This window comes from Camelus dromedarius, chromosome 32 (genome assembly GCF_036321535.1).
Source record: "Camelus dromedarius isolate mCamDro1 chromosome 32, mCamDro1.pat, whole genome shotgun sequence".
NCBI lineage: Eukaryota > Metazoa > Chordata > Mammalia > Artiodactyla > Camelidae > Camelus > Camelus dromedarius.
This window is the reverse complement of record NC_087467.1, coordinates 21,032,625-21,047,899: the sequence shown is the minus strand read 5'-3', so window position 1 is coordinate 21,047,899 and position 15,275 is coordinate 21,032,625. Positions and strand designations below refer to the sequence as shown.

The 15,275-nt window shown below is 41.2% G+C and overlaps 1 protein-coding gene across 3 annotated transcripts in view; it reads right to left on the bottom strand.

Moving 5' to 3' along the window:
• Positions 1-15,275, bottom strand: part of PTPRM (protein tyrosine phosphatase receptor type M) — a 605,094-nt gene that overhangs the window by 248,470 nt on the left and 341,349 nt on the right. For all 3 annotated transcript variants that reach the window (XM_031439160.2, XM_064481603.1, XM_031439166.2), the window contains exons 8-9: positions 11,641-11,949; positions 5,199-5,308 (exon numbers count right to left, since the gene is read on the bottom strand). In XM_031439160.2, coding sequence (XP_031295020.2) covers positions 5,199-5,308; positions 11,641-11,949 — 419 coding nt within the window. The remainder of the gene's footprint in view (positions 1-5,198; positions 5,309-11,640; positions 11,950-15,275) is intronic.

The following is a 15,275-nucleotide window of genomic DNA, read 5'->3' as shown; positions in this document are numbered from 1 at the left end:
ATCATGATTTAAATATACCAAAGGAATGGGAACTCTTCATATAATTGCATCTGCTTTCTGATGAGTGACTGATACCTTCCTCTTTCAGATCCCGCTGTGACCAGTAAATATTTGGTACTCAGTGTGTATTTTCCCAAAGACTCCCGGGGAGAGCAGGTGGGCGCAGGCACTGGCGTAAACGCTCACCGCGCGGCGAGGAGGATGCCTACGCCACCAGCACAGCCCGCAGAGCAGAAAGCAAATGCTCTGTCAAGGGCTTGCTCTTTCACTGGGACTGATGGGCTTGGCCGCACCTGCAGCCTCAGACTTGCGGGGTTTGCGGGGTTCTCAACCGTCTCTCGGCCACAGCCCTTGACAATTCATTAAAAAGCATAGAGCCTCTCTCCCCAGCCCGTTAACAATGCACATATACACTACGCCCTCTTAAAAATAATGCGTCCACTCCCTCACCTCTAACAAACATTAACAAGCACACAGGTTGTGTCTAGGTGGACATAAAACGTCAGAAATTCATGGATTCCCCCAGAGACCTGGGAGTCTGAATTCCAAGGATAAAAAAGTCCCTTAGGAACGGGTGACCTCGACTCTAGACTTCCACCACCCGTGCAGAGCTGATGTGCAGCGAGCACCCGTCACCTGAGCCGTACTTCTGAGGGGCACCGGGCTCCACGCTCATACCCACATGCCACGTGTCCTTTTGGTGTTTAGTTTTTCATTCCTTCATTGAGCACGTGTTTACTAAGTGCCTCCTAAGTGCCAGGCTGTGGAAGAGCAGCGGGAAGGTCCCAGAAGGCACATCTAGAACTGAGCTCACACTTGGACCTTTTTGCTGCCTGAGGGCCAAGGCGATTTTAATGACGCCGCCACTGAGAACACTGCTGCTCCGGGGTGGACCCAGGGAATTCATGGGATGCCCAAATAGAAAGCAAACCGACACGCCAACACCATACGTGGGGTTAGCTTAGGCGAGATGCAGTCAGCTGCCTCTTACGTTGGATGATTCCTGATTTGTAGGTAGGTGCCTGAAATGCTCCAAAATCATCTTCCCTTCCTCTACCTAAGTCTTAAATTGTGATCGGAGACATTCATGGAGAACCAAAACAGCACAGCACACAGACCCTGACCAGGAGGGGAACCAGTCTTCTAGGGAGTATGAGTTGGCTGAACGCCGGCGTTAAACACAGTCCTCCAACGGCGGTCCACACCATCAAAGGAATGAACAAGTATGTCTGATTGCAGGGGAGGAGAGGACCTAAAATACTTCAGGGACAAGTACAGAATTTGACGAAAACACTGCAAGAGGAGCAGAAGCACTGGGGGGAGGGTGTCAGGAGGAACGGAGGAGCTGGGCAGAAGCAGGTGTGCCAGAGCAGAAGGTTCCTGGAGAGAAGAAAACTCCACATACACGGGTCGCTAACGCCAGGCGACAATCACGGGAGCTGCAGTAATCAACATAAACTGGGGTTATGCCACGGTTATGCCTTCAATACTGACACCAAGCGGGGCCCCTGAGTTCTACTTCCTTCTACCTGATAACCTGCCTCAGCTGATGGGGGTTCACTGAGCCCCTTCTCCACGGTGGGCATCTCGGGGTGTCTGCAACTGTCCATCCATCAGTGCCCTAGCCAACGATCCAGGCCTTTCTACTTTACTACGTGCCTGACAACACCACACACATGGCATTGAGGGCTGAGATTTGGTCCTAGTTTCACTCTTCTCTATAATTAGTTGCTGGTAGGAGTGCTTACTTCTAGTAGAGAAGGGAGAGAATCTTTTATGTTTGGTCTTCTTCCAATACTTTGTGCATATAAAATGTTTTTTGTTCTTTTGTTTTTCTTTTTTGGAAAGCTTGTTGGCGTGTGACTCTTGTGACCAGGAGTCTGGAGCTTACTCATTAAGCAATCAAGAGCTAGTAAAACTAGTGAGGTGCAAGGAAAATACCTGAACACATATCCCTGTGTATTTGGGCATATTCATGACAGATAAACTTCCTTCAACAGGCTTGAGAAGCCGTGTCTGCGTTTTGATACATACTCCCAAATCGTCTACATAAGGGGCTGCAAGACGAATGCTCCCATCAGCACTTGGTGCGTACACACATTTCTCCGCATCCCTGCTTAACACCGGATATGCTACTAACTTCAACTTTCCATAGCATTTGTCTTATTTCATTTCTTAATCCTTTTCATACGCTTACATGCCATTTGGATTTTTTCGATGAACTGACTCCTCTTAGTCTTCATCCAGTTTTCCTAATTGAGCGTTTTGTCTACTTCATATGCGTATCAAGTGCATCGTAACGACAGCCAGCAGCCCGCTGACTGCTACTAATGTCGGAAATGGTTTCCCCAAGTCTTCTCTTTGTATTTAGACTTTCTTTATGGTCTCTTCTATCATTCAGAAGGTTAAATTCTTCTACAAACACATCTATCAATCCTTTTTAAATGACTTCTGGGTTTTATGTCAGGATATATTACAAAAGCGTCTTTATTATTTTTCTTATCATGTTCCTATAGTTTAATTTTCGTGTTTAGACCATGAATCTATTTGGCATTTACTTCTGTATGATGTGGAGGGGGTCTTATATGGCATATTATTCTTGTAATAAAATGCTGGGTTTGCCAGCATTTATTAGATTTTATCCATCTATATTCACAAGTGATCTGCACTATAAATTTCTGCCTTATAAAATTTTGGAAGCACAGGCATCGAGTTTTGACAGGAGTTACCTTTGAAAAGTAAATTTGGGAAGCAAGGATATTTTATCTTGAATACTTCTGTATTTAAAATAGTCTTTCAGAAAACAACACAGCATTTATAATTTGATAGAGTAAACCTTTTGATGGCTACTGAGGAAAAGTGTAGTTATCAGTCCCAAGTGTTAGGAAGATGACTCGGATAGAATTAAACAGCTGATCAGGAGGCAAGGCCTGAGAAGGACCAGAGCTAGACCCCAGGTGGAGAGAAGAGACAGGAAAGGCTAGTTCGAGAACACTGAGGATGGACATCAGGAGAGGAAAAAGGGGAGGACAAAGAATAAGCCCACGAGATGCTTCAGTGCCGTCAGTTACCATGACTCCTGGCAAAAGGCGCGTCAGCACTTCCCAACCGTTACTGCTTTGGCGTCTCTTTCATAAGAGTGTAAAGAGGAGACCTGAGAATGAGGAGGCTCACAGCAGTCCACTTAAAGCATCTACAGTATTCTGCCTGTTCATCCTTCTCTCCTCTACTGTCCAAATGTGCCCCTCAAGAAACAGCCACATCATTTATTACTAAGCTTTATTTCAACTATGATAATTCACCTTGCCTTCCAGTCAAATGTGTTTCCATGAATACCCTGTTCCTAAGATCTCTGCTCCCCTTTGGGCAGCTCTTACTTCCTCAGCATGTCTGTCCCAGAAGGCTGTGGTCTTCCATGGAGGGGACTGGGCCAGGTTCACCATCAGCCCTGCCCCAGGAGGAAGCCAGCTCTCCCGCAGACTCTGGTACAGGCTGGGAGTCCCAGTGTCCTAGCTATTGGGGAGCTCCTCACACACACCCCATCGAAGGGCCACCTTGAGGAATCTGGAACTCCCTCCTCCCTACTTCCAGAAAACACGAGGAAGAGAGGGGAAAAGACTCGGCAGTCAGAAATTTATATTTAATCACCTAAGCCTGATTCACACATTTGACATTTTCTCTTTGGTGTCTAGAAAAAGGAAAAAAAAACCCAACCTACTTTTTTTACCTGTATCTAATTTCTAAAATCCTGATTTATGACGTAGTCACACTTCTCCTTTGTAGTAGCACTTCGATCAGTGTTCACCTGGGGGTCCTGGCTGCCAAAGTCACAGAGATGAATGGGTTCTTCTTCTGAATTATCCTTTCTATTGTTTTCAAGGCAAAGTTACTTATTACACGAAGATCATACTAGTGGGATGAGGAGGAAAGAACCTGGCCTTTATTTTCTGTCTGTCCAGATGTAAGCATGTGGCTCTTAGGACGGGGGACTTACTTCCTGGAACTTCGTGCTGATTTCAGAGACTGACTCTTGTCTAGTAAAGTGCTCTGTTATCCTTAGGTAAGAATCCACAAAACTGAGAACTAAAAATGGTCCTGGGGCCAAAAATATTCTCTAAAAGAGTCTGATCGCTGAGGAAAAAAATATGAACTTGTCTGATTTGATTATAAAACTTAGGTCTATAAAAGCACAGCCATGCATTTTCATAACACTCGACTCTGACGAGGCAGCCAATGGGCAGCAGCGATAACTTAAGATGAAAATCAACTTTTTTCCATTCTCTTTGTCTAGCTTTCAATTAACAATAATTTTTTTTTTTTTTTTGCATTTCAATACCAGTTTTCAAAAGGTATAAGGAAACATAGCTGTGAGGCCAACTGGGTCAGGGAAAGGGCTTGCCAGTGATGACTGTCTGACAGCTAAGCTTCTCAGGCTTTGTCAGTAGCTCTGAAAGGTATTCAGAGTTTCCACAGGAAGAACAGCTGCGAATTTTAGAAACCTAACAACATATAATTTGGTTGAATTTGCATTCAAATAAATGCTAGCTTTGGGGGGAAAATGCACCTGCCTGTTTCTATGACAATAGGCAGAGAAATCAGGCTCACACAGATGTGATGACGACTGTCACCGCGGCTGCTGTACTTTTTCCTTGAACAATTCATCAGACTCTTCTCTGCGATCCATCATTCCACCACTTGATATGCCTCAATAGACAGAAGCGTGTCACAGAAGTCTAAAGGTTGTTCTGCTAATGCGCAGAAACCAGAAGATGTTACTCTGTTGTCACCCCCGAGACAACGTCTATTGACTCTGCTAATTGGATCATCAGCGTTCTTCTGTAATTCAGGAGTCAAATATTTTACAGCTGGTAAGAACAGGCTTCTGTGGTTGCCTTCTGAATAATGTACACTATGGAACACGTTGTTTTTGATAAAGGTGACTTTAAAAATATATGTTGCATCTTTACATACAAGAGCACCTACTCTGGAAACATCTAAATCATTATGAATATTCAGCCTGAAAATTACAGCATTCAAAAACTCATTTTAAATTTTTTTTGCTTCTGTACAGTAACCATTGTAACTACCGAAAGCCTTAAACTTCTTAAAAGGCATGCTATGCTATTTTAAATACTAGACAGTCTAGCTATCATAGGAATTATAATAAAAGTTAAATTACTAACAAATGTATACACTACCTCATATAAAGTGATGACACCATACGTTTGAATTGGTTCTCGCCACTGAAGAAATATCTTCTCTTCAAAGGTACTTCCTTGGATGGATTCAGTAGGAACAGCCCCTGGTACTGGAAGGGGGGAAAATCGATACATATTTAAGTAAACCAAAAAATTTTTTTCTAAACTTGATAGGTTTTTAACTCTATTGAGGCATAAGGTTTTAATACATGTACTTGATTTTCCTTCCAAAACTGGAATTTAAAACCATTTTGGCCATTCTGTCCTTATAAAGAAAAGAATTTCATCACTGTTTTTCCTCTAAAAAGTTGCAATCAATTAGACAAAGTTCAGTAATCATCTTGGAAGTAAACTTTGTTATTCTTCAGAAATACATGAAGAAGGATATAGAGCAATGAGAATTCCTACACTGCTTGTGAGACTATAAACTGGTACAGCCACTTTGGAAAATAACTTGGTAGTATTTAGTAAAGTTACAGAGACACGTATCACACAACCCAGTAACCCCACCTCAGGTATATACCCTAGTAATACTCCTGCACATATGGAGATACATACCGGGGGTCAGCAGAGCAGCATTTTAAAATAAAACTAATACACTGGAGACAAAAAGGTAGTTTAGTAAATTATTTTATATTCACACAATAAAATACAAGGAAGACTGAAAATGGATGACAGCTACATACATCATCACGGATGAATTTTATAACCTTAGCACTGAGTGACAAAAGCATGCCGGAGAAGAATATACATGAGCTACTGCACTTCTACTGAATGTGCCTAGGAAAAATACACACAAAAACAGACGCTTTACAAAAACGTGATGCAGATGAAGTAATATACTTAAAAATGCTTTATTCATTCACACTACAACAGATTTGGGAAAGTTTGTTGCCATTTTTTAAAATCTATAATATGTAACGCCTTTTGATTAGTTGGCAGGAAAATCTACTTGACATCAGGGAAGATGGAAATTTACTTGCCAATTTTCTACGAAATAAGGTATAGTATTTTAGAAACACTGTTTATCTCATATTCGTCTAACTTCAGTTTGTAAGTGCACTTTGTATTATACACAGTTTAGTGTATTCATGTGCCTATCCTATTTATCAACTAGTATATCTGTACTACTTATAAATTTGCATAAGTTTGGTAATGGGTTATCGAATCTTTTGGTGATGGTGTGAGTAATCAAACAGTGGTTGGAGGGGGGAGGGTAGAGCTCAGTGGTAGAGCGCGTGCTTAGCATGCATGAGGTCCTGGGTTCAATTCCCCAGGGCCCTCCACTAAAAATTAAATAAATAAATAATTTAAATAATTTAAATAAATAAATAAATAAATAAAAACCGAATTGCCTTCCCCCCAATTTTTTTTTTTAAATTAAAAGAAAAAAATTGTTTAAAAAGTGGTTGGAGATGACTGACACTTCTCAATCTAAAGGCTGCAGTATCAAGACATCATGGTATTGGCGGAAGGACAGACGTATGGATCTGTGCGATCAAACTGAGTCCAGAAAGAAAGCCCCACATTTACAGTCAACTGATTTTCAGCAAAAGTGCCAGGAAAATTCAATGGCGGTGACAACAATCTTTCCAATAAGTGGTGCTGGGACAAGTGAACACCCACATTGAAAGGGTGGAGTTGGTTTTCTATCTCATACCAAATATAAAAATTATATCCAAATAGATTAAGGAGCTAAATATAAGAGCTAAAACTACAAAACTCTTCGAAGAAAACATAGGTGTACATATTCATGACACTGGATTAGGCAATGGCTTCACAGATATGATACCAAAAGCAAAAACAGCAGAAGAAAATACAGACAAACTGTACAAAACATTAAAGTGAAAAGCTTCTGTGCTTTAAACGGCATTATCGAGAGACCAAAAAGACAACACGCAAAATGGCAGAACGTTTCTGCAAATCACATACATGTCAAGAGACTTCTATCTAAAATACATAAAGAACTGTTAAAACCCAGTAAGAAAATAAGTAATCCAAGTAAAAGTGGGCAAAGGATCTGTACAAACAGGTCTCCTAAGAAGATACACATAGGCCCATAAGCACATGAAAAGATGTCCAACAGCTTAGCCAGCAGGAAAAGGCAAACTGAAACCACGGTAAGATACCACTTCGCACCGACTAGAATGGTTACAATTCAAAGGCAGATAATAACAAGCACTGGCAAGAATACGGGGACACGGGAACCCTCACACACGACCGGTGGGAATGTAAAAATCACACAGCTACTCTGAGGAGTCTGGCAAGTCTATGGTTAAACACAGATAAATTTATCATAGGACCTAGCAATTTCACTCCTAGGTATTTACCCGAGAGAACTCAAAATACGTCACTCAGAAGCTTGTACACAAATATTAAGAGCATCATTATTCATAATAACCGAAAAATAGAACAACATAAATGTTCATCAACTCATGGCTGGATAAACACCTCTCAATAAAGGTCAGATGAGGGGGGCTGGAGAAACGCTTTATGAGCTTGTGGAGGGTATGAATAGCCCTTTAGGGGCTGGTGAGATCTCCCCAGGTTGGAAAGACTGCTTAGAATTTCAAAAGAACTCCTAGGGAGCACACATTTGTTTCCCTGAGGGGCTACCAACAGGCAGACGAAGGACATTTATAGCTACTCTAAGTAGAGCTAAGAATAGTTTCGCAGAAAAAAATTACTGATTCCTATGGGGGCCTGGGTTCTGATTTAAGACTCTCTAGTAGTTAAACCGCACTTGGGGCAATTCACTGACCCCTTAGGTCTCAGTTGACTCACGTCTAAAATGAGGAAGTTGGAGTAAGTTGATCTCTAATGTCCAGACTCTAAAAAATATATAAATACGAAAATAATTGTTTGTCAGAGGTTGAAGGAACTGATGTCAAATTCCCTCAAAGCAAAGAAAAACAAGGTGTTCTTAAAAGTTACGATCCTAAGAGAATTTGGATTCGCGGCCCTGAGACTAAAATGCTCATCACAGTCAGAAGCTGCACTAACACGGGCCTCCTCAGGCTCCTCCTCTTTGCCCCGAAAATGTTTCCTGTGATGCCACCATCAGGCTCCTCGCAGTAGCAAGATCATTATGATGCGTGGTCCTGTTATTTTGTGATGATACTTCTTAATTGAAAACACTCATTAATCTCTGTACAGATGAAAAGAAGGCAAAAACAGGAAAAACCAAGCCTTTGGTTTCGTTCAAGTAGTATAAATGAGAATAAAATTTAAAAAAAAGAGAGATTGTCAAAATTATGTGGAACAGAGGTTATCTTACAAGAATAAACTCAGTAAAATATACTGGAGGCCTTGTAATGGACGGCGTCATGGCAATGTTAACAGAAAAACCTAAATGAAATTCATATAACTTTTTTAAAAAGTCAGGAACAAATAAAATGAACGAAAACAAAATACAAGAGTTAGGTAAATAGGGAAGACAGTACCTCACAGGAACTCAGGTCTGGTGCCTGTTCTTAGAAGTTCTAGGAATTCATAATTTGGGATATAGAGCATATCTAAGTTTGAGGAATTGTGCCCTATACTATCTGGTGACACTATTAACGGTAATAAAAAAGATACATTTTCCCCCCACATATTTTCTAATGAAATAAAAACTGTATTTCAATAAAAATATTATACAACAATAAAACTCAGTGTTCAAAGAATTACAGCCTTTGTTAAGGGCAGGTAAATGAAGTGACCTTCTATTCTTTTCTCTTCAAACTCAGTATTAACAATTATTCTACTTCTGTCCTTCCTGTCTTTTTTTTGGGGGGGGGTAATTTTATTCATTCATTCATTCATTTATATATTTAACGGACGTACTGGGGATTGAACCCCCGACCATGTGCATGCTAAGCTATACCCTCTGAGCTACACCCCTCCCTGATTTTCTGTCTTTTTTTGAAGCATTTTTTTTAACTTTGGTTGTTGTTAGGAAATACAATTTGAAATAAAAATTTTTCTAATTACCTGGATGCCAATGTACTATGACAATAGGTTTTTATTTGGAGGTAATGCTTGCCCCAACTCCAGGGACTAGCAAGATCATGTCAATACAAAAACGAAAAAGTAACTTATTCTGACCTGATGTTTTGACAGACCCTAACAGAATTCCCAGTTCATGTCAATCTGAAACTCAAAAATGTTGATGGGGCTCATGCTTCAGCAAAACATCCGCTCATGTCTAGACATGACTGCATTTGATGTTCTTTTCTCATTGATGGAAACATCCCTGTTGATTTAAGCCTGAATTAAATGATCATCAGCAAACGTTATTATTTTATTTAGAGACTAATAAAATATTTTGAGTGTTTGTTACCTAGTCAATGTCATGCGTATTGCTATAGAAGAAAAATACATGGCTTTACCGCTAAGAAAAAAAAAATTCTATATAATATAATGAGAGAACAAGAAAGGGTCACAAGAAGTTGCTTTGAATTGTTACAACAGTAATAAAGCTCACCTTTCAAAGGCTCCTCTCTGCAGCTATAAATAGCTCTCTATGTAAATGTTTTCTCACCCTAATATACCTGAGATTTGTATTATCCTTGCTTCTCAGATGAGCAAACTCAGGCCCAAAGATTTAAAGATCTAACAGGTGCAAATTAGGTCAGAAGGATGAGAAGCAATGAGGGCTGGAAGAACTGGAGACAGCTTCACAAAAGACCTGGAACTTGAGGAGCATTCTGGAGGGTAGCAGAGGAGAATGAAATGGGGAACACCCAAGTGGGAAGGCAGGTAGCAGAGGAGAAAAGACAACAGGGGTGGGGCGCACTCAGGATGCAAGGAGAGCTCAGGATACAGGACCAATGCCAAGGAGATGTCTGTGCAGGATGAACAGCCGTGGAGGAAAGGCTACCAGTCTTAGGGTATGAGCCAGGAATGCCGAAGACCTTGGAAGTACAGATTTGGAGAGAGTCATCGAAGGCTCTTGTGGAGAGAGTGACATGATGCAAACATATTTGAATGATTAGTTTAGTGAGTGACTAGGGGTGCACTAAAATGGAAAAAGCTGGAACTACAATGAAAGGTTAGAAACTACTGCAGAAGTTTGAGCATAGAATGAGAATCTGGGTACAGGTCATGGAATTTGAGAGATAAAAACAATCTAATATTTTGGAAGCAGCAACAACACGAGTTAGGACCTAATTAAGTACTGAAATGCAGGGGACTAAGGGCCCAGAAATGATCTGCTGACGATGCTGAAACTTTCTTCCATTTTTCCTGGGAGATGAGGAACACGAGGAAGAATTCGAGACAGGGCTTCCAATCTCAGCCTTGACTGAGTGACTTGTATCAAACTGATACTCTTCAGAAAAATAATTGTACTAAACCAGCTATTTGAGAGCAACCAAGGCAGGCAGGACTTGAGGGGCTACATGAAAGAACGGAGAAGATGTGGGGTGAGCTTCTCATTTTCTCTGGCCGTTTCCATGTTTTTCTTTCATAGCAACAAGCATAGTGTTCCATGGGTAACGGACGCGCAAAGATACTTTGTCAGCTCTTTACATGAAAAAATAAAGTCCCATTATAAACATTTATTTCACGTTATAGTCGACAATCAAAGATCATACTTACCTGCTTGAGAAGAAAAAAGTGAAACATTTATTTTTCCCAGGAATAAATGAGTGTATTCATTTAATGGGCTTCCCGAATTGTTTGCCACTTATTCTGATGCCTGGCAAATGAATTTCAAGTCAAATATATGATACAGCATCACTGTAGTTTATGTGCTACATGAACACATTATTGTACGTGAGAGTCCCTCGTACAGTCAATGTCAAAGCACATTTATAGCCATGCTATGGGATTTAAGATGTAGTTTTACTATTTTAAATAATTTTAGAGGTTTATCGCAATTGTGTATTTGCTTTTTTTTTGATGAGTTGCTGGTGACATGCATGGTCTGTGTATTAAATCCTCAGATACTGAGGTAATATCCAATTATAACACTGCTCCTATGGGAAAGTCTGATCTGTTACATGACCACCAACCTAATGAGGTAATTTCTCAGCACTGTGCTGAACAGCTAAGGCAGCCTCCATTTGGGGCTGAATTGTCATCTGAACTATGAAAAATGTTTCAGAATGCCATATAAATAAGCATTTCCTATACATAAGCCCATGCATGCCCAAAACAACTCTTCAGTCCAACATGATGATAAAATTTGAAAGAAGAACTACTTAGAGCCACACAGAATTATGACATGTAGAAAAGTAACTGCATGGCTCATAAAAATTAAAATAGGCTTCGGCCTCTTTGCTCCCTTTCTCCTTTTTATCAGAGCTGAAGCAGACAGCAGAGTGGATCACACTTGTGTTATTCAGGAAGTGGCTCTTTCTTCCACTGCCATCGTAAAGATCTCAATTAGAAAGAAACACAAGCTGCCTTTTGGAAAGGCTGGTCATTTCACATAAACACATCATTTCAAAGTACTTACGATCTTCGTCGGTCTGCACCACGAGTTCCTGACTTTCCTTCCGCCCCTCGGGGTTCATAAGGATGAGCTTCACGCTGACATTGGTGTAGGGCGAGAGGTTCGTGATGGTGTGCTGAGGGTGGGCGTTGTCCGTGTCCCAGCTGACCTCTTCCCGCACTTGTTCCTGCCCTCCGACCTGGTAACAGTAGTGGACTGTGAGATTGTAACTATGGCAACGAGTGACATTATATCCAAATGGCTCCCAACGGATTGTGATCTGTCGAGATTTGACTTCGACGACTTCCAGTTTTCTGGGGCCACGCATGGGATCTAAGATAGAAGAGAAGGAAAAAGAAAACATAATTAAGAGAATGATGAAAGTTCTGGTGAAGCCCAGATGTCACAGATAATCTTACTGTCCCCAATACCTTGTCTCCTCTTCTTCCATATTAATAAAACTCCTAAACCTTGGCTGGGCATAAGACTGCCCAGAATAAAGACTAGAATTTCCAGCCTCTTCTGCAGGGAGGTCTGTCCTTGCACTGAGTCCTGGTGGGTGGTATTCAAGATGAGATGTCAAGGACAGTTTCTGGGGGGTATCCTTGAAAGGAAGGGGCTCACCATCTTTGTTCCTTCTTCCTTCCTATTAGCTCGATTGAGGATGTGATGTTTTGCGCTCATGCAGCCAGGAGGCATCATGGTGCACTTAAACGTTAGGAATTCAGGGCAATGATGAAGAACCCAGTGTTCCTGATCATCACTGCACAACCCCACTATCTCTGAAAGATCTACTTCTAAAATTTTCATTAGAGAGAAATACAATGCTTTTATTTCAGGCTCTTTTCCTCTGGGGCTCTGATAGACAAAACCAATCTTAATGCTAATGGAGACACATATTTTATCTTTTTAAATTAATTCATAATTATGTAATTGGAAAATGTAAGAGTAAAAGCTTGAGAATTCAGCATGAAATAATACCATGATTAAAGAGCATAAACTTCTGAGCAGAATCCCAGGCCTTTCTGGGGTTTAATGTGCATGGAATTCACACAGTCAGTGCTGAAGCAGTTCTGCTCCATCAGGTCTTAGCGTTATTCCTCAGTCCAAGCCCCAGGGACAGAGTTTCGAGCTTTGAGATCTAAATGACATGCAGGGAACAGAAGCATTTCAACTGGCTTAAAAGAAAGAATATATACAGAGAAAGCTTAAACTTGTTTAGGAAGTGATGCTAACTACATGACATTTAATGAGCACTTGTTACGTGCTGTACACTTTTCTAAGAAATTCACCTCTCATGGGTTTGGGCAGAATCTAATCTAAAATTCTCTATTAGTATATCCATAAATATAACTGATCCATATATTTTGATTTTTGTTCTCCTGAATGTGGTCATCAGGGATAAAAATGCAAAGAGAGCTGTAATTGGAAAGGGGAGATAAGCATGAAATGGAGAAGTAACAGCTACCGTTTACCGTGTGCGCACTTACTATGTGTAAGTTGTTTTATCTGTTGTGTCTATTCCTCAAAACAACCGTGCAACTTAAGTAATATTCTTCCCAACATACAGATGAGAACACTGACTTGTCTGGGCCAAGGTTTGACTGTGGCTCTGAATTCACATCTGTCTGACAATGAAATCTGTGCTGCTTTCACTCTACTGCAGGGTCTCTACCAAAACAAAGAAAACCAGAAAGAAGGAACCTGAGATGTAAAGATACCTAATCCCCCACCTGAAACATGGCCGAAGAATGTAAAATATAATAAAGATCCCGTGTATTACATCTTGGGACGAGAGTGCTGGGAAGAACCCTTCCCCCTTCCCCTTCTGGTTCTACAGGAGAGGGTCCAGGCCACCTTCCCCAGGCCAGCTTTTCCAGACAACCCTACCTATGCTTTGCAGCTATTGGAAATTTGTCTGGACTACCACTGAAGTTCGTATCTTGACTTTCATTTGTGTAAAAATTCCTTCTTTTCTCCACCAGTTAGGACCTGGAGAGCACTGAGAGCCACCCTCTTTCTCTGTGACCTCCAACAAATGAAAACGTTTCAAGTGAAATAATGCTCTGGGTTTCCATTCGCAAGATGGGATTTATTTGCCAGATATCAGTTCACACCATAACACGAGGTTAATAATGACCATTTATGCTACTCTGTCCTGTAATAACTCTAGAAACCAAGGACAAGTGAGAAGAAGAGTGCCCTGGAGAATCTGGAGTGGAAGGTTCTTACGGAGTGTTCCTTTTTACTAAATCATTTTTTTTTAACATTTAAGTTACAAGTTTTAGGGAAGATATCATACTTAAGTTACTTAGAGACAACACTGAAGGCTTTTTCCAGTCTAGTGCCTTTTTATCATTTAAAGGCAATGTCTAATTTTATATAATGCTTCATTAGTTTGAATGTTTACAAAAACTTTTCAAAAGCCCCAGATCCCTTATATGTAAACAGATTAACATGCCAGAAATGTGTAACTTCAGTCAGCCAATTGCAACTCACAAGGCATTTCTGGAAGCAAAATGCAAACACTGCCCCGCAAATCTGTCACCTTTCCAAGCGCACAAAATGAGTCTCTTAGAGTTAAGATGACAGGGTAGTGAATTACATCCACTAGCTGGAGGGTATCTGCTTCTCTTTTCTCACGATCCTAAAGATGCTTCAGAGGATATGAGTCAATTCCAAGGCCATTCCTCTCCACACTCGCCCACTCAGCCTGCAGTGGGATGGGTACCTGAAGGCCCTGCTGGCACGCACGAGTCGTGAGGCCGGTGGGTCCAGCCTGGGCCCACTGGCTCATGACCAGAGACCAGACTGGTGTCCCTAAGGAGTGCAGTGGCTGTCAGGCCTGGAGCCCCATCAGGGAGTTCTTGTCGATGCTGGTAGCATTCTTCCTCCTGTTCTCTGCCAGTTGGAGCCAGGTTTCAAGCAGAGATGTCTGACACTTGCAATCCTGACCCAAGAGACCAGCGAGCCCCGGTTCCAGCCTCCGGCACTTTAGCATCCCATGCAATCGGCGACCCTGCCTCCTCCTACACTCAGTCCTGTTTTTCTACGGATAAGGGCAGAAACTGACTGATAGGGTCAATTTCCATTGCAGGTTCAATTCACAGCTCATTTCTCTGGAACTCTGCTCTAAACCTTCCATTACTACCATGGTGCTTTTTCAGAAACTCAATTTCAGAACCTGTGAGAGACATCTGGGGGTAATTTTAGAATCCTGTCATTGATAATCAAAGACACAGATTACAAACCGGTGCTCCTGCTAACAGGTTCCTCTTTTCTGCCTCCTCATGGACTATCCCAAGGTCTATTACAATAAAAGGAGTAGCAACTGGAATGGCACAAGGAGTCCCTTTCAGCATCTTCAGCTACTGAATTTCTGCCTCACTGGTCACACAAAAGAAGGTGATGAAATAGTATAGGAACAGCTTTATTTACGTTACTATTCGGTTGAATCAGAGCAAAGACCTCATTAACTAATATTATCTTGACCTCCCCAGTTATCCAATGTTCCTCAGCGGCAAAGATGCCAGGTACACAGCACAGCTATGGTTTTTGAATTAGTCATTGTTTTCCACGGTTCAAAAAGTACCCTTTGTCAGTGAGGTTGAAAATTCAGAAATACATCAGTCTTCAATTTATGCTTCCCAACAACATGC